This window comes from Leucoraja erinacea, chromosome 4 (assembly GCF_028641065.1).
Source record: "Leucoraja erinacea ecotype New England chromosome 4, Leri_hhj_1, whole genome shotgun sequence".
In the NCBI taxonomy this organism is placed as follows: domain Eukaryota; kingdom Metazoa; phylum Chordata; class Chondrichthyes; order Rajiformes; family Rajidae; genus Leucoraja; species Leucoraja erinaceus.
Genome location: NC_073380.1, coordinates 60,432,659 through 60,458,579, shown reverse-complemented (window position 1 = coordinate 60,458,579; position 25,921 = coordinate 60,432,659). Strand labels below are relative to the sequence as shown.

Genomic DNA, 25,921 nt, shown 5'->3' with positions numbered 1-25,921 from the left:
CATAGCTTCAGAATAAGTTTTGAAAGGAGCTGAGGAAGAATTTCTTTAGCCAGAGAGTGGTGAATCTGTGGAATTAATTGCCACAGACGGCTGTGGAGGCCAAGGCAATGGATATTTTTAAGGCAGAGATTGATAGATCCTTGATATGTACAGGTGTTAAGGTTATGGGGAAAAGGCAGCAGAAGGGGTTGTGAAGGAAAGATAGATCAGTCATGTTTGAATGGTGGAGTAGACTTGATGGGCTGAATGGCCTAATTTTGCTCCTAGAATTTATGAACATAAACTTATGATCTTGAATGAGTCAGTTGGCTTCTAAAACTCTTGTCAGATTTTCATTGGAAGGTGGAACGGCTGCTGAGGAGCAGCAATGGTGGGGATCAGGGGGACTTTGGTGGGGAAAGTTCATTCCAAATATCTCCTTGATGGGAAAGACCAATATCCACCTGTATTGTTTACCACCATACTAAAGAATTCAAGATGTTTGTTGGTGTCCTGGACATTGCACGTGAGACATTCTGCTTCAAAGATCAGAGTCAAAGGAAACAGCCCTTCAGCCCAACTCAAATATACCAATGGGATGCCCCATCTAAGCTAGTCTTATTTGCCTGTATTTGTCCCATATCTCTCAAAACTTTTCCTATTCAGGTACCTGTCCAAATGTCTTTTAAAAGTTGGTATTCTACCTGTCTCAACCATTTATTCTGGCTGCTCCTACCATGCCCCTCAGGTTCCTATTAAATCTTTCCCCTCTCTTAAACCTATGTCCTACCCTGGGAAAAGATTCTGCCTATTAATGATATCTATTCCGCCTAGGCATTTGTACACCTGTATAACATCACCCCACAACTTCCTGCCCTCCAAGGCAAAAAGTTTTACCTGCCCAACCTCTCCCTATAGCTCAGGCCGTCAGGTTCTGGTAACATCCTTGTAAATCTTCTCTGCACTCTATCCAGCTTAATGCCATATTTTCAAAAGCAGATTGACTAAAACTGAACGTAACATTCCATGTACAGCCTCACCAGCATCTTGTAAAACTGAAATATAATGTTCCAACTTCTATGTGTAAGAAATAACTGTAGATGCTGGTTTACATCGACGTTTCGGATCGAGACCCTGAGTGAGGCCCAGCGCAAGTTGGAGGAACAGCACCTCATATTTTGCTTGGGTAGTTTACACCCCGGCGGTATGAACATTGACTTCTCCAACTTCAAGTAGCCCTTGCTTTCCCTCTCCATCCCCTTCCCCTTCCCAGTTCTCCCACCAGTCTTACTGTCTCCGCCTACATTATTTGTCCCGCTCCCTCCCCCGACATCAGTCTGAAGAAGGGTCTCGACACGAAACGTCGCCCATTTCTTCTTTCCAGAGATGCTGCCTGTCCCACTGAGTTACTCCAGCGTTTTGCGTCTACGTTCTAACTTCTATACTCAATTCCCTAACTGATGAAGGTCTATGTGCCAAAAGCTTTCTTTACCATCCTATCTACCTGTGACTCCACTTTCAGGGAACTGTATTTGTACTCCGAGACCCATCGGTTCTATGTCATTCCCCCGCCTTTCACTGCAACGATTTATCCCTGGCTTGACTTCCTGAAATGCAACACCTCACACTTATTTGAATTAAACTTCATTTGCAATTTCTCAGCCCACCTGCCCAACTGATCAAGAACCCACAGTAATTCTTGATAACCATCTACACTGTCCACTGCACCACCTATCGTCGTGTCATCTGCCAAACTTACTAGTGATGCCTTGTAACACTCTCATCCAAATTGTTGATGTGGATGACAAACAGCACTGGGCTCAGCACTGACCTCTGAGGCACACCAGTAACCGAACGTCTCAGATCTGAAAAACAAACTGCTTCCTACCAGAAAGTCAGTTATGTATCCAATTACAGGTTCACCACCAATTTTCCAGCATCCTTGGTTTCCAGAGCCTTTCTGGATTACCTGTTTTTTTCCAGACCAACATAAGTCACAGCCTTCCAGAGGAGTTGAACGGTACTTGAACTGTCCACCAAGGCCACCGAAGGGCTCAGATACTGGCCCACAAAGGCGGCCTTGGAGTTCAAATGTGGGATTGGATCTGCCGGCTCCGGCTGGGCCAGAGCTCCAGAGACCCGGCTGCAGGGGGCAAATTCGACCGGTTATCGATTGGCTGCGGAAGTACCGATGAGATCGAGACTGGCTGCCTCACCCGACCTAGGCACCACATTTTCGGGAGCACTTCCAGGGGAGGGGGGATTTCATGATCGCTCCCGTCATTTTGTTCAGATTAAAAGGAGGTGCCAGACCACCAGTTGCCGGAAAATCAGTGGTGGAACTGTAGCTAGTTCTCCCTGGATTCCATGCGACCTGACCTACTAGAGCAGCCTCTCAAGCGGAACTGTATCTAAGACCTTGCTTTAGTCCATAGCGATTATGTCTACGGCCGTGTCCTCATCAACCTTCTTGATTATTTCTTCAAGAAGACACGACCTCCCACGTACACAACCTCGCTGTCTATCCCTAATTCACCCTTGTCCTCCCAAATGCATCTCATCATTCAGAAATTCTTCTTAACAAGCAATGTAAGTATGTTTTACCTTTTTCCTCCACTTTGACCTGGGATAAAGCAGATCCCCTTTGCTTTTCGGCCTCGCGACGCTCCGTGATATATTGATGGAGCAAAAGCCAGAATGTCAAGGTACACAGGATCTGTTAAGAAAAAGACACTTATTGTTCTGAACACAGAAATAATCAATGACACGCTGATAAAATGAAGATACATTTCTGAAAAGGTACAATTACTTTTGGGCCATTCTGTAGGTAGCTTTATACTTATCCTTTAGGCTACTCTGAAAGCACCTCCCAAACCTCAAGAAGAGCAAGGGGTACGGGTGTCTCTGCAATTACCTCTCCATGGCTTCCACTGACCCTGACTTGAAATGATCTCACTATTTCTCCATCACTGGTGGAACCATCTCCTCAACAACCAAGTAACACCACATTCATTCGTAGAACCCAAGTATGAGTGGGTTAACATATGATGAGCGTTTAACGGTTCTGGGCTTGTAGTTGCTGGAATTTAAAAGGATGAGGGGGGGGGACCCTCATTGAAACTAAACCAAATAGTGAAATGCCTGGATAGAATGAATATGGAGAGCATGTTTCCACTAGTGGGAGAGTCTAAGACCAAAGGCCATAGCCTCAGATTAAAAGGACGTACCTTTACAAAGATGAGGAGGAATTTCTTTAGTTAGAGTGTGGTGAATCTGTCGAAATCATTGCCACAGACGGCTGTGGAGGCCGTCAATGGAGATTGACAGATTCTTGATTAGTACGGGTGTCAGGGGTTAATGGGGAGAAAGCAGGAGAATGGGGTCGAGAGGGAAAGATAGATCAGCCATGATTGAATGGCATAGACAATGGGCCAAATTGACTAATTCTGTTCTTAGAACTTATGACTATCCCTGACTTGAAATTATATTGCTATTTCTTCATCATCGGTGGAACTCCCTCCCTCTACAATGACATGACTGCACCTTCATCAGTAGAAATGGCGGGATATAAAATGGCAGCTTCTTAAAGCCTATTGGAGACGGTCATTAATTCACATTCAATATTTATTAAAAATATACAACAAAATATTAAATATTAATTATTTCTCTTTTGCCAGATTCTGAATGATTTATAGCTTCCCTGCCCCATTCTACCTTCCCTGCCCACTTGAAAATACAACACAATGGTAGAGACCTGAATTTCAGACAAATTTATCAGAAGGTTGGTACAATAGAGTCATAGAGTGATACAGTGTGGAAACAGGCCCTTCGGCCAAAGTCGCCCACACCGGCCAACAATGTCCCAACTACATGTCCCACTTGCCTGCGCTTGGTCCATATCCTTCCAAACCTGTCCTAGCCATGTACCTGTCTAATTGTTTCTTTAACAATGGGATAGACCCAGCCTCAAGTACCTCCTCTGGCACCTCGTTCCATACATCCACCACCCTTTGTGTGAAGAAGTTACCCCTCGATTCCTATTAAAACGTTTCCCCTTCGCCTTGAACCTAAGTCCTCTGGTCCTCGATTCCTCTACTCTGGCAAAATACTCAGCATCGACCTGATCTATTCCTCTCATGAGATCTCCCCTCATCCTCCTGCGCTCCATGGAATAGACCCAGCCTATTCAATCTCTCCCTATAGCTCACACCCGCTAGTCTTGGCAACATCCTCGTAAATCTTTTCTGAACCCGTTCAAGCTTGACAATATCTTTCCTATAACATGGTGCCCAGAAATGAATACAATACTCTAAATGCGGTCTCACCAACGTCTTATACAACTGCAACATGACTTCCAAACTTCAATGCTCACTCTGACTGATGAAGGCCAAAGTACCAAAATCCTTTTTGACCACCTTATCTACCTGCGACTCAACCTTCAAGGAACCTTGCACCTGTACTCCTAAATCCCTCTGCTCTACAACGCCACCCAGAGGCCTACCATTCACCGTGTGGGTCCTGCCCTTGTTCGACGTCCCAAAATGCAACACCTGACACTTTTCTGTATTAAATCCCATCAACCATTTCTCCGCCCACCTGGCCAATCGATCTATCCATCGTTCACAACCATCTTCAAAACCACTAACTTTTGTATCATCAGCAAACTTGGAAATCTTGCCCTGTATGTTCTCATCCAAATCATTGATGTAGATGACAAACAGTAACGGGCCCAGCACTGAAACCTGAGGCACACCACTAGTCACAGGCCTCCAGTTTGAGAAGCAAAGTTCCTCCATTACTCTCTGCTTCCTTCCATGAAGCCAATTTGCTATCCATTCAGCTATCTCTCCGTGGATCCCATGTGATCTAACCTTCCAGAACAGCCTACCATGCGGAACCTTGTTGAACGCTTTACTGTAGTCCATGTACACAACATCTACAGCTCTGCCCTCATCAACCTTTTTGGTCATGTCTTCAAATAAAATTAATGAGATTTGTGAGACACAACTTCCCACGTACAAAACCATGCTGACTATCCCTAATCAGCCCTTGCCCATCCAAATGCCTGTATAACCTATCCCTCAGAAAACTCTCCAGTAACTTACCAACTACAGATGTTAAACTCACCGGCCTATAGTTCCCAGCATTTTCCCTGCAGCCCTTCTTGAAAAGAGTCACAACATTTACCTCTCCTGCATTTAAGGTATTTAAGGGAGACTTGTAAATTTCAGCCAGGGCTCCTGCAATTTTCTCTCTAGTTACCCTTTTCCAGGTGAGGCAGAGGTTCACCTGCACCTCCTCCAACCTCATCTATTGCATCCGCTGCTCTAGGTGTCAACTGCTCTACATCGGTGAGACCAAGCACAGGCTTGGCGATCGCTTCGCCATACACCTATGCATAGTTTGCATTAACCAACCTGATCTCCCGGTGGCTCAGCACTTCAACTTCCCCTCCCATTCCGAATCCGACCTTTCTCTCTTGGGCCTCCTCCATGGCCAGAGTGACTCCCACTGCAAATTGGAGGAGCAGCACCTCATATTTCGCTTGGGTAGTTTACACCCCAGCGGTATGAACATTGACTTCTCCAATTTCAGGTGGTCTTTGTTTTCTCCCTCCTTCCCCTCCCCTTCCCAGCTCTCCCACAGCCTACTGTCTCCACCTCTTCCTTTCTTCTTCCCGCCCCTACCCCCACCCCCACATCAGTCTGAAACATAGAAACATAGAAAATAGGTGCAGGAGTAGGTCATTCGGCCCTTCGAGCCTGCACCGCCATTCAATACTGATCATCCAACTCAGTATCCTGTACCTGCCTTCTCTCCACATCCCCTGGCCCCATTAGCCACAAGGGCCACATCTAACTCCCTCTTAAATATAACCAATGAACTGGCCTCAACTACCCTCTGTGGCAGAGAGTTCCAGAGATTCACCACTCTCTGTGTGGAAAATGTTTTCCTCATCTCGGTCCCTTATCCTTAAACTGTTCTGGACTTCCCCAACATCGGGAACAATCTTCCTGCATCTAGCCTGTCCAACCCCTTAAGAATTTTGTAAGTTTCTATAAGATCCCCCTCAATCTTCTAAATTCTAGCGAGAAGGGTCACGACCCAAAACATCACCTATTCCTTCGCTCCATAGATGCTGCCTCACCTGTTGAGTTTCTCCAGCATTTTTGTCTATCTTTGATTTTTCCAGCATCTGCAGTTCTTTCTTAAATTTTCCATTCTTGTTCCTCAGTTCCACCCATGTAGCCTCACTAGATGAACCACCTCTGAACACAGCGTGACATCCTCCTTAACCAACAATGCAACCCCTGCTCTTCTTTTTTGCTCATCCCTGTCTCTCCTGAAGCTCCTGTACCCTGGAACATTGAGCTGCCAGGCCTGCCCCTCCCTTAACCAGGTTTCAGTCATGGCTACAACATTCCAGTCGCTCGTACCTATCCATGCCTTAAGCTCACCTGCCTTACCCATCAGGCCCCATGCATTAAAAAACGTGCAGTTTAAACCAACCCTTCCTCGGTCTCTGCCTTTCATCTGCCTTTTCTGTCCACTAACCTTTCCCACGCCACCCTCCGTACCAACTTCTAGCCTCTCATGTGTTTCTGCCTCTATGAACTCCTCTGGAAACTCGTTCCGTACACCCACCACCTTTAGTGTAAAAAGGTTACCCCTCAGATTCATGTGCCTCTGTCCTGCACGAAATCCCACCCCCCTGCCAATCTAGTTTAAACCATCCCGTGTAGCATTAGCAAACCTTCCCGCTAGGATGTTGGTCCCCCTCCAGTTTAGGTGCAACCCGTCCCTTTATACAGGTCACCCCTGTCCCGGAAGAGATCCCAATTATCCAGAAATCTGAATTCTGAAAACAAGGGGAAAGATTTGATAGGAATCTGAGGGGTAACCTTTTTAAACTAACGGTGGTGGGTGTACGGAACGAGCTTCCAGAGGAGTTAGTAGAGGCAGAGACTATTGCAACATTTAAGGAATAATTAGACAGGTACATGGATAAGACAGGTTTAGAGGAATATGAGCAGGCAGGTGGGACTAGTGTAGTTGGGGCATGTTGGTCGGCATGGGCAAGTTGGTCCAAAGGGCCTATTTCCATGATGTATGACTCTACGACTCTTATGATAAATATTGACAATGTTTTTTTAGGATGTTATTTCTGTTAAAACCAACCTTTGAACCCAGTTCGACACACGGGGTCTTCATCTTTTTTAATACTCCCGATGGCTCAGGAAGTTCCTCTTTGGTAAGGTCAAGACTCCAGATATATTGTAGGGTTAACAAGACATTTCCATAGAAGACCATAAATGGAGATGTAAGCATTGCATATTTCCTCCGGTCACGCATCATCCACAGTACACAGGACCAAATCAATAACACAAAGGTTAGCCAGCTGTGGTAGGTAATACTCCAAGCCTAAAGGAAAGCAACAGCATTAAAACATTTCACAAACAAAGGAAATTATCGTAAAGTTCATAGGTTTGTAAGTTCTAAGAGTAGAATTAGGCCACTAGGCCCATCAGGTCTACTCCGCCATTCAATCATGGTTGATCTATCATTTCCTCTCAACCCCATTCTCCTGCCTTCTCCCCATAACCCCGGACACCCTTACAAATCATTAATCTGTTAATCTCCACCTGAAAAAAATCCATTGACTTGGCCTCCACAGCCATCTGTGGCACAGAATTCCACTAGCCCTCTGACTAAAGAAATTCATCCTCATCTCCTTTCTAAAGGTACATCCTTTATTCTGAGGCTGTGGCCTCTGGTCATAGACTCTCCCACTAGAGGAAACATCCTCTCACATTCACGCTATCCAGGCATTTCACTATTCAGTGTGTTTCAATTAAGTCCCTTTGTGAGTTTCAATGACGTCCCCTCAAGTTATGAATTGTGGGACTGAACATAACTGAAAAATGTGAAAGCCAAAACATTTTACATTAAGTACTTACACTGAATTTCAAATCCCGTTTGAGCGGGAAACTTGGGTTTGAACCTTGAGCCTTAACGTTAAATACAGGCAGTGACATTGGTTTGAGGCCAGAGTTGGCTGAAGTGGGTTGGTAAACTAGAATGGAGTTTAAGATGGAGGCACGAAGAATTGCAGATGCTGATTTACAAAAAAAAGACATAAAGTGATGGAGTAACTCAACGGGCCAGGCCAGCATCTCTGGGGACATGGAAGCCAACATTTTGGGTCAAGATCCTTCTTCAGAGTGAATGTAGCAGATCAGGGTAAGGTGGAAAGGAGGTGAGGGAGGGACAAAGCCTGGCAAGTGATAGGTAGATACAGGTGAGGATGGATCAACAGTGACAGATAATGAAGGAGATATTTTATCAATCTCACCAAAATGCATGTTCTGGTGAGAAAAAAAGGTGTTGACATAAAGGATGCATCAACTGTAGCTAAGGAGGTTAAGGATCAAATCAAATTGAATGAAAAAGCTGCAATGCTGTGAAGATTAATGGTAAGCCAGAAGATTGGATACATCTAAGTATATAATATAGTCTTTTTCCCAGGGTTGGGGACTAGATGGCATAGATTTATGGTGAGAAGGGAAAGATTTAATAGGAATTGGAGGGGAATCTTTTTCAAACAGAGGGTGGTAGGTATATGGAACAAGCAGCCAGAGGTGATAGTTAAGTAGTTCAACACTTAAAATCATTGGATAGGTCTATGGTTAGCAATGTTTAGAGGGACATAGGCCAAATGCCGGCAATGGGATTATTTTAGATGGGGCAGTTTGGTCCATATGGCTGAATTGTGCTGAAGGACCTGTTTCCGTGCTGTATGACTCTATGAGTTCCTTCCTACACATTATAAAGTGAAAAATGATCTGTCAGGTAGTTTCTGATTTTATAGTTAGAGAGTGATACAGCAAGGAAACAGGCCCTTCATTCCATCGGCTCCATGCTAACCATCAAGTAATTATATACACAAATTTTATATCAATCCCATTTTATTCTTTTCTCATTTTCATCAACTTCTCAACTCAACAATACCCTTCAACACTCATGGCCAATTAATTTACCAACCCCAAAATCTTTGGGATGTGGGTGGAAACCCACACGGTCACAGAGAGAACCTGCCAACTCCACACAGGCAACAACTGAGATCAGGATTGAACCTGGATCATTGTAGACAGCGGCCCTACCAGGTGTGCCACCCTCAAGTTATTCTGTAAGTGGTTTAGTTTAGCCCAATGAGTCCACTCCGACCATCCCCGTGCACTAACACTATCCTACACTCTAGGGACAATTTACAATCGTTACCTAAGCCAATTAACATAGAAACATAGAAACATAGAAATTAGGTGCAGGAGTAGGCCATTCGGCCCTTCGAGCCTGCTCCGCCATTCAATATGATCATGGCTGATCATCCAACTCAGTACCCCGTACCTGCCTTCTCTCCATACCCCCTGATCCCCTTAGCCACAAGGGCCACATCTAACTCCCTCTTAAATATAGCCAATGAACTGGCCTCAACTACCCTCTGTGGCAGAGAGTTCCAGAGATTCACCACCATCTGTGTGAAAAAAGTTCTTCTCATCTCGGTTTTAAAGGATTTCCCCCTCATCCTTAAGCTGTGACCCCTTGTCCTGGACTCCCCTAACATCGGGAACAATCTTCCTGCATCTAGCCTGTCCAACCCCTTAAGAATTTTGTAAGTTTCTATAAGATCCCCTCTCAATCTCCTAAATTCTAGAGAGTATAAACCAAGTCTATCCAGTCTTTCTTCATAAGACAGTCCTGACATCCCAGGAATAAGTCTGGTGAACCGTCTCTGCACTCCCTCTATGGCAATAATGTCCTTCCTCTGATTTGGAGACCAAAACTGTACGCAATACTCCAGGTGTGGTCTCACCAAGACCCTGTACAACTGCAGTAGAACCTCCCTGCTCCTATACTCAAATCCTTTTGCAATGAAAGCTAACATACCATTCGCATACCATTAACCTACAAACATGTATGTCTTTGGGGTGTGGGAGGAAACCGGAGCACCCAGAGAATACCCACGTGGTCACGAGGAGAACGTACAAACTCCGCACTGTCAGCACCCGTAGTCAGTATTATGCCTGGGTTTCCGGTGCTGAAAGGCAGCAACGCTACCGCTAGTCCATCGTGCCGCCAGAAATTCTTCTTTTGAAAGTATTGGCTATTTGTATAACCATCCCATGCTGCAACAACATTCAGGTCTCTGCTGCACCTAATTAGTGTGAAGGAACACGACAATGGTGAATAGACATAACATGCTGGAGTGACTCAGCGGGACAGGGAGCATCTCTGGAAAGAAGGAATGGGGTCCAGCATCCAGAGATGCTGCCTGTCCCACTGAGTTACTCCAGAATGGTGTGTCTATCTTTGGTTTAATCCAGCATCTGCAGTTACTTCATACACAATGGTGAGTCTACAGTTAGCTGCCCACTCAATGCACTTACCATCATAGCAATCAGTGCACAAATATAGCTCTGCTTCATAATGAATCGGAAAAAGGTGATAAGGCTGTTGAGTCTGCTGTTGACCGGCTCTTCCGAAACACTTTCGTCTTTCATTTTGTCTGACAATAATAAACAACACCATTTTATTGTTTACATTTAGGTCAAGTCTGGTTATTTGTCACATGCACCTGATCTTCACAGGAACTATTAAATTCTTACTAGCTGCAGAACTACAGGCATATTTGCATATTAGATGCAATAACTGTGCAATGAATATATAATAAATTATCACTTGCACTGGGTAAATGTACCTAGACTTTAATGTAAGTCTGCAACGGCTGGCAGTTAAGAAATGTCCTAGGGCACAATGGGACCTTAACTATATTGGACAGAGTTACATATTGCAGAGAATTGTGGACACAGCCCAGGCAATCACACAAACCAACCTCCCTTCCATTGATTCCATCTATACTTCACACTGCCTCGGCAAGGCCACCAGCATAATCAAGGAAGAGTCCCACACCGGTCACTCTCCCATCAGGCAAGAGGTGCATAAGTGTGACAACGCATACTTCCATATTCAGGGACAGTTTCTTCCCAGCTGTTATCAGGCAACAGAACTTTTCTACCAACAACTCCTGACCCCCCATCTACCTCATTGGAGACCCTCAGACTATTTTTAATCTGAATTTACTGGACTTTATCTCGCGCTAAACGCTATTCTCTTTATCCTGTACCTGTACACTGAGGACGGCTTGATTGGAATCATGTCGTTTTTTCGCTGACTGGATAGCACACAAAAAAAAAATGCTTTTCGTTGTACCTTGGTACACGTGACAATAATAATAAACTAAACTAAATTCAGCTAAACTCATCGTTTAACTTACCAGGGGATACATTTTCCATCTCCCATTTGTATTGTGGGGTGGAGTACATCTCCAGTGAGACTGGACCATTCTCACCTTGCACGGCGTGGTAATCAGTGGGATTTCCATTTACTGTTGCTAGCAGGGCCTGGAGCGGGAGGAAAATACTTCTTAGGAGACCAATGAACAAGAGACCAATGAACAAGAGCCAACATTTGCTCCTTTCATCTGTTTTTTAAAAAATATTCTAAGTTTATTGAATTTGCTGTCAACTCTCTTCCAAAGATATCAGCCTCAAAGAAGTGCTGATCCTCTCTCTGGTGGGATTTCTGTCCGTCTCTTTCATCTTGTTTATACTTTGGAGTTTCCTGGTCTCTGGAGACTGAAATCAAGTAATTGTGTACTGAACTAAACATTATGAATATGGATAATCTAATTGATATATTTAGGTTGCGACAGGTTGGGGGAGTGGGCAGATGCATGGCAGATGAAGTTTAATGCGGATAAATGTGAGGTTATCCACTTTGGTAGCAAAAACAGGAAGGCAGATTAGTATCCAAATGCCGTCAAGTTGGGAAAAGGGGAAGTACAACGGGATCTGAGGGTCCTTGTACATCAGTCTATGAAAGTAAGCATGCAGATACAGCAGGCAGTGAAGAAAGCGAATGGCATGTTGGCCTTTATAACAAGAGGAATCAAATATAGGAGTAAAGAGGTCCTTCTGCAGTTGTACAGAGCCCCAGTGAGACCACACCTGGAGTATTGTGTGCAGTTTTGGTCCCCTAATTTGAGGAAGGACTTTCTTGCTATTGAGGGAGTGCAGCGTAGGTTCACAAGGTTAATTCCCGGGATGGCGGGACTGTCATATGCTGAGAGAATTGAGCAGCTGGGCTTGTACACTCTGGAGTTTAGAAGGATGAGAGGCAATCTTATTGAAACATATAAGATTATTAAGGGTTTGGACACGCTGGAGGGAGGAAACATGTTCCTGATGTTGGGGTGTCCAGAACCAGGGGCCACAGTTTACGAATAAGGAGTAATCCATTTAGAACGGAGAAAATGAAACACTTTTTCTCACAGAGAGTGGTGAGTCTGTGGAATTCTCTGCCTCAGAGGGCGGTGGAGGCAGGTTCTCTGGAATGCTTTCAAGAGAGAGGTAGATAGGGCTCTTAAAAATATCAGAGTCAGGGGATATGGTGAGAAGGCAGGAACGGCAGGGGATGGGGATTGGGGATGATCAGCCATGATCACATTGAATGGCGGTGCTGGCTCGAAGGGCCAAATGGCCTACTCCTGCACCTATTGTCTATTGCCCATTGTCTATTGATTTGAAAAATCAGATCATGTTTTTGATAAATTGGGTAAATCTTCAAAATCAATGCAAATTGCAAACTGCTTGTATTCCTTCCACGGGATACTTCTGTACAATCTATATCTTCCTAATCTTACCAGCAAGTGTAGGTAAAAAAATTGCAGATTCTGTAAAGGACACAAAGTGCTGGAGTAACTTACCAGGTCGGGCAGTATCTATGGAGAACATAGATAGGTGACATTTTGGGTCGTGATCACTCTTAAGTCTGAAGAAGGGTCTGAAGAAGGGCCCCGATTCGAAGTGTCACACATCCTTTGTCTCCAGAGATGCTGCCTGACCTGCTCATTTACTCCAACACTTTATGACTATCTTTGTATCCTTTAGTGTAAACCAGCACCTGTGGTTCTTGTTGTGTAGAAAGGACCTGCAGATGCTGGTTTAAACTGAAGATAGACACAAAAAGCTGGAGTAACTCAGTGGGCCAGTTGGCATCTCTAAGGAAAAGGAATAGATGACGTTTCGGATTGAGACTGAAGAAGAGTTCGATTCAGGAACTCCAAGGAAAGTGCCGATTCAGGAATTCCAAGCCGCGGAGTGTGTTCGACCGTCTCCATGTCGGATTTTCAATCATCCCGACGAGAGGGCCTGTACATCGGGCCATCAATAGCGGTGACTACAGAGGGTTTATGGCCCCGACCACGGGTGGGCAAGGAGGAGGACTGGCTAAACTTTGTTGCTTTCCACCACAGTGAAGAATGCTATTGTGTTAAATTTTATTGTGTATTGTAGCAATGTTACAAAATTTTGAGATTTTAAAAATCAAGTCTGCAATTTATCCCATCAGATAAAGCATAACAATAAGTTTAATTTGACACCAAATTCACTTTCATATCTCAAGTATTAAAAAAGTTATGGCCATTTTCATACTCGGAAATTAGCATCTTGTTCCCTATTGATTTTCAATGGACATTACAAAAAAGCTGTGATCTTGGATAGTCAAAAGCCCATTTCTTAAGGAAACATTTACATTTTTTAATAGCCTACGTGTCCACAGATTATTCACAAATAATTCACAATATAACATGATTTTTATATCTAATTTACATTAATTTATAGGCCAAATGGAAGGAATTTAGTGTTCAATTGCTGTAAATAAATGCCCATTTAAATCGGCTTTCTAGTGGGTTCATGTGGAACGCGCTGGTTTAGAACGTTGACATAGCGCTGGATTAGTGCCCTCAAATGCCGAGAAAAATACTGCGGGATATAAAAAGCCCAAAATGAACTATTCGTTATAGATAACTTGATATACAGGGTTATATATATGCCCCATTTAATGTAAAAATAAGGTACATACCTTTAATTGTTTGCTTTATAAAACCCTGGGGCTGCGAGAGGTTGCGGAATGAGAGAGTAATTTTAAAACTATTATAACTATATTATCGAGGCCTATAAAACTAATAATACCTTTTGGGACCGGGTCTTGCAGTGATTTTTCGTTAATGATTTACTAGGCTGAACATCTGCGATTAGAACAGCCTAGTAAAAATCGCGTTTTAAACCCGCCCCCTCCAAACAGCGCCAAAATCGCGGACATGGCTGTGGGCAGATTCCCAATGACGATTCAGGTAGGTTTTGTAACATACCTATGTATTGTGTGTTCTTTTTAAGTGCATCGCTGCTGGCAAATTCATTTCACTGCACCTTCGGATGCATGTGACGAATAAAATTGACTTTGACTTTGACTTTCCAACCCGAAACGTCACATTCCTTTTCTCCAAAGATTCTACCTGACCCGCTGAGTTTCTCCAGCTTTTTGTGTCTATCTGCAGTTCCTTGTTCCTACATTCCGAATCCAGAAACTGGATAGTTGAATTGAAGACTGGAAATGTTTGAAATACTCAGAATACTTTTCCAGCTCTGACAGAAACAGGCTCTTCAACCCAACTTGTCCATGCTGACCAAGATGGCCCATCTACACTAGTCACACCTGCCTGCATTTGGCCTATATTCCTCTAAACCTTTCCTACCTATGTACCTATCCAAATATTTTGTGAGTGTGGTTATAGTACCTGCCTCAACTATCTCCACTGGCAGCTCGTTCCACATACCCGCCACCCACTGTATGAAAAAAAATAACCCTCATGTTCCTGCCCCCCTGACCTTAAAACTAATAAAAATATAATTGGTAAAATGACAAACAATAAGTTACAATTTGCACAATTTAAATAACATTCACTTATTGAGCAATGGGTTTGCAATACAACATTCCAGATTTCTTTCATTTTGCTGGGGTTATTTTACATGTAAGAAATCCTTCTCAATGTTAAATGTAAAGGATTTGTAGAAATGATAACTGAGAAATTATCCTGAAGGCAAAAAATGGATCCTTGAGAGAACTTAATGATTTTCTATGGAATATTATTGTGCAGAAACTCTGCAACTAGCAAAAAGTAACCCAAAGAGCGAATAGTTTTGCAGTTACAGGTGGTTTAAAAATATAACCTAACAACACCGGCAACAATAGATTTCTAAAGATAGACACAAAGTGCTGGAGTAACACAGAGGGTCAGGAAGCATCTCTGGAGAACAGGGATAGGTGACGTTTCGGGTCGAGACCCTTTTTTAGACTGATTGCAGCGGAGAGGGAAAGAAAGTTGGAAAAGAGGAGGGGCAGGAGCATGGCCGGTGATGGGTAAACGCAGGTTTTTAGATGGGCAGATTGTTGGACAAATGCCAGGCAAAAGACAGGTGTAAAGGATAATGTTTAATTTCATGAAATAAATAGATCGGGTAGACCCACAGAGTTTCTTGCCCAGAGTAGGGGAATCGAGAACCAGAGAACATAGGTTTAAGGTGAAGGGGGAAAGATTTGATTGGAATTTGAGGGGCAACTTTTTCACACAGAGGGTGGGTGCCAGAGGAGGTAGTTGAGGCAGGGTCTATTGCAAAGTTAAAGAAACATTTAGACAGGGGATAGGGAGGTTTAGAGGGATATGGGTCAAACGCAGGCAGGTGGGACTAGTGTGGATGGGACATGTTGGTTGGTGTGGGCAAGTTGGGCCGAAGGGTCTGGTTCCACGCTGTTAACATTATGATTCTATGACTCCATGAGTTGTGAATTGTTAAGCTTGGGGATAGAAAAGCTGCAAATTATGCAGCCATTGGAAGTGCTTGGAAGTGATGCTGGGTTGAGGGGTACATGTTGATACATTTCTAAAGCAGGTTTACTAACATCAGAGAAGCTGGAGTCATCCTGGGTAATTGTAAGGAGCTGAAAGAGGCAGAGAGAAGAACATGTTACAAACATGCAAACAATGGTCTATAGATATATACATAGAACATAAATCAATTTTAACTTATGTCAATACATCTAAAATATATAAAGAAAGAGTCGTTATTAATCATGAATGCTTTTTGTTTATCCATAGACCTCAATTTCCTTGAGAGTGGCTTTGCAGAAGGATAGGGTAGTCAAGGCTTTCAACATATTGGCCTTCATCAGGCAGAGTATTGACTATAGATGTTGGGAGGTTTTGTTAGAATTGTAAATTACATTGGTGAGGCCATATTTTGAGCATTGTGTTTTGGTCACACTGCTGTAGGAAAGAAGTTGTTAAGGTGGAAAGGGTGCAGAGAAGATTTACGAGGATGTTGCCAGGACTCGAAAGCCTAAGCACCAGGAAGAAAATGAGCAGGTTAGGATTTTATTCCTTAGGGCGCAGGAGGATGAGGGGTGATCTTATGGAGGTGTATAGGATCATGTGAGGAAAAGATTGGGTAAGTGCACCGAGTCTTGCCCAGAGTAGGGGAATCAAGAACAAATGGACATAGGTTTAAGGTGAGGGGATAAAGATTTAATTGGAACTCGAGTGGCAACCTTTTTACACAAAGGTGATGGGTGTGTGGAACGAGCTGCCAGAGGAGGAGGTTGAGGCAGGGACTATCGCAATGTTTAATAAATATTTGGACAGGTACATGGATCGGAAAGGTTTGGATGGAAATGGGCCAAATGTGGGACTTGTCGAGATGGGGCCTGTTGGTCGGCTGGGGAAAAGTGGGCCAAAGGGCCTGTTTCCACGCTGTATGACTATGACTCTACTTTGTGTGCCTTGATTATAGTCCCATACAAAGTGCTGCTAGACTAGTCGCACTATATGGGGCATGAAATGGGATCATGGAAAATGTAGCAGCTCATATTGAGATCAGTTTTGGTATTGTTATTAGGCAATTCATTCTATATTTTTGCAGACCAAAACATATCATGTATATTAGCGGTGAGTGAAACGCTAAATTAGCAAAATAAGATTTCAATCTTATTTTAAATGATGGAGATTTATTAGTCAAAGTATCCAATGGGTTACAAAACAAGGTGTGGAGATGGAGTTAAGACAAAGATCAGCCGTAACGACTAAACAGGCTTAAGTGATTCAATGGTCCACACCTATGTTCCAATGTGGACGTCATCTTCTGATGGTAGAGTAGGAGCAATGCTTATACTGTAGATTAATGATACATAGAAATTCACTTCATCTTCAAGAGCTTAATGGAACAATCTCTATTTGCAAAGATGTGTGCAGTTCCAATAAAAGCCACAAATTGTAACACTATCCAGGACAAAGTGACCAGCTTGATTCATCATCATTTAGAGCTTTACAGTGGGGCAGAGGTAGAGTTGCTGCCTTACAGCGCCAGAAACCCAGGTTCGATCCTGACTATGGGTGCTGAATGTATTAAGTTTGTACATTCTCCCCGTGACCTGCGTGGGTTTTCTCCAGGTGCTCCAGTTTGCACACGCTCCAAAGACGTGCAGGTTTGCAGGTTAATTGGCTTCTGTAAATTGTAAATTGTCCCTCATGTGTACCAAGATACAATGAAATTCTTTTTTTGTATCCTTTTCTTCTTACTGACGCCTATCAGTAAGACTAGAAGACTATTGTCATACATAAGTACAATCCCCAGTTAAGTACATAATGCATAGAAACAGCCCGCTTGATATGCAAAAGTCGCCAGGTTTTAGTGCCATTTCACGTTCCCAGTTGCAGTCTAGTAATTCAGTGAACTGTTCTCCTTCTCCTTGCCCCGGCCATCTTTAATCTCCGTGCCCAGGGGACGCCTCCCACAACAGGAGAGAAGGAAACTCCTTAGAAAGTTAAATATCAGTGGAGACACGTCGGGAGAATGTTGCCTCATGTTATGTCAACATATGGAGATGAAGCATGATTCTAAATAATTCTTTAAAAAAAATCAAAATTCACTGTTCCTTCCAATGTGGTTTTGAGGCCTATTTGTGGCCATGCTGGATGCCAGATTTGTGGTACAGAAGAATTTCTGTTCAATTCTTTACAAGGTTCTTAATACTTTTTTATATGATCACTCTGAAAAGTATATTCTACATTATATTCTTCACTGATGGACATGTGCAAGTACATTTAAGAATTGCGCCATTCTACATAAAAGGGAAATTTTAACATAACGTACATGATTCACACATTGTCTCAAAAACATCATGAAAGAATCCAGCTTTCAGAACAACTAATTTGACCCATGTGCAATAGTACTCACTGGACATTTTTAACCAAATATTAACCTATTAATTATTTAATTTTAGACATCTGCATGACACTTTACCTGAACATGATTGATCTAAGTACTAACTGTACTAACTGTCTGAAGAAGGGTTTCGGCCCGAAACGTCACCTATTTCCTTCGCTCCATACATGCTGCTGCACCCGCTGAGTTTCTCCAGCATTTTTGTGTACCTACTAACTGTACATAGTTTAGTTAAGTTTAGTTTAGAGATACAGCATGGGAAACAGGCCCTTTAGTCCACTGAGTCTGCGCCGACCAGTGATCCCGTACACTAGCATTATCCTACACAGACTAGGGACAATTTACAATTATATCAAGCCACAGTTTAAGAATAAGGAGTAAGCCATTTAGAACGGAGACGAGGAAACACTTTTCCTCACAGAGAGTGGTGAGTCTGTGGAATTCTCTGCCTCAGTTGCGGAGGAGGCGGGTTCTCTGGATGCTTTCAAGAGAGAACTAGATAGGGCTCTTAAAAATAGTGGAGTCAGGGGATATGGGGAGAAGGCAGGAACGGGGTACTGATTGGGGATGATCAGCCATGATCACATTGAATATTGAATGGCGGTGCAGGCTCGAAGGACCGAATGGCCTACTCCTGCACCTTTTGTCTATTGTCTACTGTCAATTAGCCTACCAACCTGTACGTCTTTGGAGTGTGGGAGGAAATCAGAGCTCCAGGAAAAAACCCACACAGGTCACAAAGAGAACGTACAAACTCCGTACAGACAGTACCTGCAGTCAGGATCGAACCCGGGTCTCTGGTGCTGTAAGGCAGTAACTCTACCGCTGCACTATGGTGCCACTACATACTGTATAGATTAGTGCGGTGTTCATGTTACTAAATGTACGCAGACAAGAAACAGCTACACTTACAGAGAATCCATGCAGCCCAAAATAAAAACATAACTAAGGAAAACATTATCCCCTTAACAATTTAGATGAACTGAGATTGAGTTTGAAGTTTTCTATCAGGAGTATGGTGGTTTAAGAGGTACCTACCCTTCTCTCATCTGTTGCATAGTGCGCTGTATACCACAAGTTACGTCTCACTTCAGCGGTGACTGTAGAATTACACTCAAGTGCTTCCTTTTGCCCATCTTCCTCATTTTCATTATTTTCCTCCTCTTGCTCATCCTGTAAGGGCTGTTAAACAAAACAGGATTTTACAAACTAATCATGCAAACATTCTGACTACAATGAAGTAATAGTCAAACTCGTAACATTTCTAACATACTTTGGTATCTACTGGTTTATCAGAAGACAACTAAGGTCAGTAATGTGCTATCTCTCTTTCAGGTAAAGGCCTCAGGGACCAATCAAACCTCAGGTTGGTCTTCATTGCAAAAGGGATAAGGGTACCAAAGAAGGCAAGACAACTAACTGTGTTTTGATGAATGCACATCGAGATGTGGTCTCTTTACAAAGGTTTTATTTGCCTCTGAAGAAATGTAGAGAAGGTTCACTGGATTCCTTCTTGGGATGACGAGTCTTTGTAGGGTGGAGTTTGGTCGATTCACAGATAATCTTATTGAACATATAGGGTAGATGCTGAGAGGATGTATTTGTGTGTGGGTGATTCCAGAATAAAGAGATGGCCATTTAGGATTGAGATGAGGAGTATCTTTTTTACACATAAAGTGGTGGCTATATGGAACAAGCTGCCGGAAGAGGTAGTTGAGGCAGATACAATCATAACATTTCAGAGACATTTGGCCAGGTACTTGGATAGGACAGGTTGTGAGGGTTATGGGCCAAGCACGGGCAGGTGGGGTATGGAGTAGATGGGGCATGTTGGGCGACGTGGGCAGGTTGGGCCAAAGGGCCTATTTCCACACCAGATGACTAGGACTGTGGGAATTTATTTTCTCCAAGGTTCTGCATCCTTTACATTTTTAACCCAGTTGGTCATGAAGTGATTTCAAGATGGAATAGATAGATAGTTGGATTATAGCAGAATCAATGTTTATGGGGAATGTGGAGCAGAAGGCAATGCTGAGGTTAGACAAGGGCTTTTCATTGTGGAACAGGGTCCTACTCCTGATCCTATTGCTTCTACTCTAAAGCTGAAATTCTGAAAATGGTTGATATGTCACCCTGTTACAGGAAGGATGTGGAAGCATTGGAGAGAATGCAGAAGATGGTTACAAGGATGATGCCTGGTATTAGCTACAAGGAGAAGTGAGACAAACCCGGATTGTTTTCTCTGGAACATCGGAGGCAGAGTGGAGACCTGATATATAAAATCACAAGAGGCAGAGATGGAATAGACAATCAGAACCTTTTGCTCAGGGTGGAAGGGGTGGGAGCAGAGAGCGATGCTTTAAGGTGAGGAGCAGTTTAAAGGAGATGTGTGTGGGTCATGTTTGTTTACACACTTGCAATGTGATGCCAGGTGTGGTGGAGACAGGTAAATGATAAGAGGCTTTCAGGTAGACACATGGATGGATGTGCAGAGAATGGAGGCATTATGTGCAGGCAGATAAGATGAATTCAGCTAGGCATCATGTTCAGCACAAACATTGTAGGCTAAAGGGCCCGTTCCCATGTGTAGTGTTCTATGTTCTATATCTTCTATGAAAAAAAAAGAGATAAAAAAAGTCTGAGATTGATTAATTGATTGATCGATCCATCGATCGATTGAAAGATGCAGTGGAAACAGGCCCTTCGACCAACTGAGCCCACGCTGATCATCGATCACCCGCTCACACTAGTTCTGTTATCGCACTTTCATGTCCACACTGCAGAAAAATTAGAGAGGACAATTAACCCGCAATCCTGCATGTCTTTGGGACTTGGGAGGAATCTTGGAGAAGCCGGAGGAAATTCACAAGACCAAGGTGTGTAGGAAGGAACTGCAGATGCTGGTTTACACCAAAGATCGACACAAAATGCTGGGGTAACTCAACGGGTCAGGCAGCATCTCTGGAGAAAAGGAATAGGTGACATTTTGGGTCAGGACCTAGTGGGTTACCGCAAGGCCCAGTGCTGGGATCCCAGTTATTTACGATATATATTAATGGACGAGGGAATTGAATGCAACATCTCCAAATTTGCGGATGACACAAAGCTGGGGGGCAGTGTTAGCTGTGAGGATGCTAGGAGGCTGCAAGATGACTTGGATAGGCTGGGTGAGTGGGCAAATGCATGGCAGATGCATTATAATGTGGATAAATGTGAGGTTATCCACTTTGGTGGCAAAAGCAGGAAAGTAGACTATTATCTGAATGGTGGCCGATTAGGAAAGAGGGAGATGCAACGAGACCTGGGTGTCATGGTACACCAGTCATTAAAAGTAGGCATGCAGGTGCAGCAGGCAGTGAAGAAGGCGAATGGTATGTTAGCATTCATAGCAAAAGAATTTGAGTATAGGAGCAGGGAGGTTCTACTGCAGTTGTACAGGGTCTTGGTGAGACCACACCTGGAGTATTGTGTACAGTTTTGGTCTCCTAATCTGAGGAAGGACATTCTTGCCATAGAGGAAGTACAGAGAAGGTTCGCCGGACTGATTCCTGGGATGTCAGGACTTTCATATGAAGAAAGACTGGATAGAATTGGTTTGTACTCGCTAGAGTTTAGAAGATTGAGGGGGGATCTTATAGAAACTTACAAAATTCTTAAGGGGTTGGACAGACTAGATGCAGGAAGATTGTTCCCGATGTTGGGGAAGTCCAAAACAAGGGGTCACAGTTTAAGGACAAGGGGGAAATCTTTTAGGACCGAGATGAGGAAAACATTTTTCACACAAAGAGTGATGAATCTCTGAAATTTTCTGCCACAGAAGGTAGTTGAGGCCAGTTCATTGGGTATATTTAAGAGGGAGTTAGATGTGGCCCTTGTGGCTAAAGGGATCAGGGGGTATGGAGAGAAGGCAGGTACAGGATACTGAGTTGGATGATCAGCCATGATCATATTGAATGGCGGTGCAGGCTCGAAGGGCCGAATGGCCTATCCCTGCACCTATTTTCTATGTTTCTATGTTTCAGACTGAGAGTCAGGGGAGAGAGGACCTAGAGGTATGAAAAGATTTGAAACAAATCAAATCATAATGACGAAACATGGTCAAAATCACACAGGGAGAACGTGTAAACTCCACACAGACAGGTCGGGATCGTACCCGGGTCACTGGTACTGTGCGGTCGGTAGCAGCTCTACCAACTGCACCATTGTCCACTATGAGATGTTATGATCTTCAGGATGGGTAATGGATTGTTAATGTCAAGTTCATGGCTCTTCAAGTCAACAAACAATACAAGAATAAGTCCTATACATATTGAACACTGCCCACCGTTACAATAGGCTCTTGAAGCCAGAGACGGATAAGTGTTGCCAAGGTGTAGTACAATAATAACAGCATTATAGGATTAACATGTTGGGGCCAAGACATCTTGGGGTTGGCTATAATCTTCCATGTTGTTGTGCAGTTTGTTTGAATCACTGGCGATACACCAAACAACCTGTTAAAGGAAAGATGATTACCTTATTACCAGGGCCAAAGCTGCAATAATAATGGAATTACAATTATATTTTTATTGAAAACAACAGAGATATTAAAAAATGAGCAAGGGACACAACAAAGCAAAATGGTTTCCATTGACAGAAGGGTTGAGGAGAAGAGGAAATACAGATTGTTTTAGTTTTAGTTCAGCGATACAGCGCGGAAACAGACCCGTCGACCTACCATGCCCGCGCCGACCGGCGATCCCGGCACACTAACACTATCCTATATTCACTTGGGAAAATGGATAATTTTACCAAAGGCAATGAACCAAAAAACCCTTACGTGTTCGAAGTGTGGGAGGAAACCAGAGTACCAGCAGAATGTAAATATTGTATGATTTAGACTTGAGAAATACAGCTTAGAAACAGGCCGTGAGCCCACCGAGCTCATGTCGCCCAGCCATTACCCTTACACTAACACCTCTATAACATCCTCCTGCCCTCCAAGGAATAAATCCCTCCAAGCCTGTCCTATCCATGTTCCTGTCCAACTGTTTCTTAAATGTTAGGATAGTCCCAGCCTCAACTACCTCCTCTGGCTGCTTGTTCCATACACCCACTACCCCTTGTGTGAAAAAGTTACCCCTCAGATTCCTATTAAATCTTTTCCCCTTCACCTTAAACTTATGTCCTCTGGTCCTTGATTCACCTGCTCGGGGCAAGAGACTCTGTGCATCTACCCGCTCTATTCCTCTCATGATTTTATACACCTCAATAATATCACCCCTTATCCTCCTGCGCTCCAAGGAATAGAGTCCCAATCTACTCAATCTCGCCCTATAGTTCAGACCCTCTAGCCCTGGCAACATCCTTGTAAATCTTCTCTATACCCTTTCCAGCTTGACAACATATTTTCTATAACATTGAGCCCAGAACTGAACACAATACTCTAAATGCGGCCTCACCAATGTTTCATACAACTGCAACATGATCTCTCAACTTCTATACTCAATACTCAGACTGGTGAAGGTCAATGTGCCTTTTTGACCACCTATCTACCTGCGACTCCACCTTCAAGGAACCATGCACCTACACTTCTAGATCCCTCTGCTCTACATTTCCTATAACACGGTGGCCAAAACTACATGCTTATAGTGGATCTATTTCTGTGGACTTGGGTGGCCACAGAGACCACTCTTTCTACATCTAAATTAAGGTGCCTCTGGCAATACAACCACCCTCAAATAATACTATGGAACTGATGTGCTGCAATGCGTTACAATATAGAGAACTCTATTCTGCACTCTTCCCCTTCATCTATTGTATTTGAATTTGGCTTGATTGCATTTACATACGGTGTAACTGTTCAGTCTGGAGAGCTTGGAAAACAAAGTACATGTGACAGTAATAAAACTAAACCTAAACAGTGTCGGCCAAGATTATGAGCTCAATGTTTATTATGTAACTTAACAATATGGGGAACAGATGGTGCAACAAGGTTTGCCTTTCGTCTTGATCTTTGGTTTTTCATTATACAGCGTGGAAACGTGCCCTTCAGCCCACCGAGTCCGTGCCAACTGGTGATCCCCATACACTATCACCATCCTCCACACGAGGGACAATTTATTAATTTGTATTGAAGCCAAATTAACCGACGAACCTGTACGTCTTTGGTGTGTGCGAGGAAACCTGGCATCCAGAGTAAACCCACACGGTCACTGGGAGAACGTATAAACTCCCTACAGACAGCACCCGTAGCCAGGATCGAACCCGGGTCTTTGGCGCTGTAAGGCAGCAACTACTGCTGTCACCGTGATGCCCTTTGGTTCCAACTCTAATGTCTGTGCCTTCCCTCCCCTGAACAATCAATTAATGATCAGCGGAATAAATTAACCATTTGTTGCATCAGTCACAGCAGATATGGTGTTAAACTTTCAAGTGAAAAATTTAACCCAAGGGAACTGTAAAACCAGTCATGCATAAAAATAAAATGGTAACTCTGCTGTAGAAAACCTCTTTCCAGATGAAGTTAGGTACAGTGCCAAGAACTTTACTATATTCATATTTAAGAAACAGACTATTAACATTTATTGGCCTCATTTGCGCCAAGAAGCACTGATTCACCTGGGCCTATTGAATATTCGGAGAGCAAAATAAAAACGATTACGTGAGCCTGCTCCATTTTCTGTTCTTTATTCAATGTTGAAAATTTGTTGGCTCCATTTGGAATTTTTGCCTGTCTGATTGACTGATTGATTGACTGGAAGATACAACATAGAAACAGGCCCTTCAGCCCAGCCTTCTTCAGACCCAAAACATCACCTATTCTTTATCTCGAGTGATGCTGCCTGACCTGCCGAATTACACCATCATTTTGTGTCTATCTTTGGTATAAACCAGCATCTGCAGTTCATAAGTTTGCAGGTTCTAGGAGTAGAATTAGGCCATTTAGCCCATCAAGTCCACTCCGCCATTCAATTTATAGCTGATCAATCGTTCACTCTCAACCCCATTCTCGGGGTGGGAGATTGCAACCTTTACGTGGTCCGCCCAAGAAGAAGAAGAAGAACCCCATTCTCCTGCCTTCGCCCCATAACCCCTGACACTCTTGCAAATCATGAATCTGTCAATCTCCACCCTAAAAACATCAATTGACTTGTTCCTGAGCGTGTGTTCAAGAAGGAACTGCAGATGCTGGAAAATCGAAGGTAGACAAAATTGCTGGAGAAACTCAGCAGGTGCAGCAGCATCTATGGAGCGAAGGAAATAGGCAACGTTTCGGGTTTTGGCCCGAAACGTTGCCTATTTCCTTTGCTCCATAGATGGTGCCACACCCGCTGAGTTTCTCCAGCAATTTTGTCTGCCTTCCTTCCTTCCTTCCTATGCTCTGGTTGTCTATTAATCCTTCTCATGTATCATTGAAGATCTTAATCAAGTTTCTGTCTTTAACAAATCTGTTTTGGCTTTCATTTGTTTGCTGGCAATTATTTTGTTTTTCACCAGTAAATTTTATGGCAGATTGACATTGGCTATTTTAGGATTAAGAGATTGCCACATTAATGTTCACTGTAACAAAGGGTGGGACAGCGCAGCGCAGCGTTAGAGTTGCTGCCTTACAGCGCCACAGACCCCGGTTCGATCCTAACTATGGGTGCTGTCTGTGTGGTTTGCTTGTTCTCTCTGTGGCTTTTCTTTAGGTGCTCTGGTTTCATCCCACACTCCAAAGACGTATAGGTTTGTAGGTTAATAGGTTTCTGAGAATTGTAGGATAGTGCTAGTGTACGGGGTGA

General features: G+C 43.5%; 1 protein-coding gene across 1 annotated transcript in view; it reads right to left on the bottom strand.

The window, feature by feature from the left end:
• Positions 1-25,921, bottom strand: part of LOC129696472 (piezo-type mechanosensitive ion channel component 2-like) — a 504,307-nt gene that overhangs the window by 108,851 nt on the left and 369,535 nt on the right. Inside the window, exons 8-14 of the mRNA XM_055634398.1 lie at positions 22,480-22,648; positions 19,194-19,337; positions 15,838-15,876; positions 11,312-11,438; positions 10,425-10,543; positions 7,159-7,401; positions 2,584-2,695 (exon numbers count right to left, since the gene is read on the bottom strand). Of these exons, the coding sequence (XP_055490373.1) occupies positions 2,584-2,695; positions 7,159-7,401; positions 10,425-10,543; positions 11,312-11,438; positions 15,838-15,876; positions 19,194-19,337; positions 22,480-22,648 (953 nt within the window). The remainder of the gene's footprint in view (positions 1-2,583; positions 2,696-7,158; positions 7,402-10,424; positions 10,544-11,311; positions 11,439-15,837; positions 15,877-19,193; positions 19,338-22,479; positions 22,649-25,921) is intronic.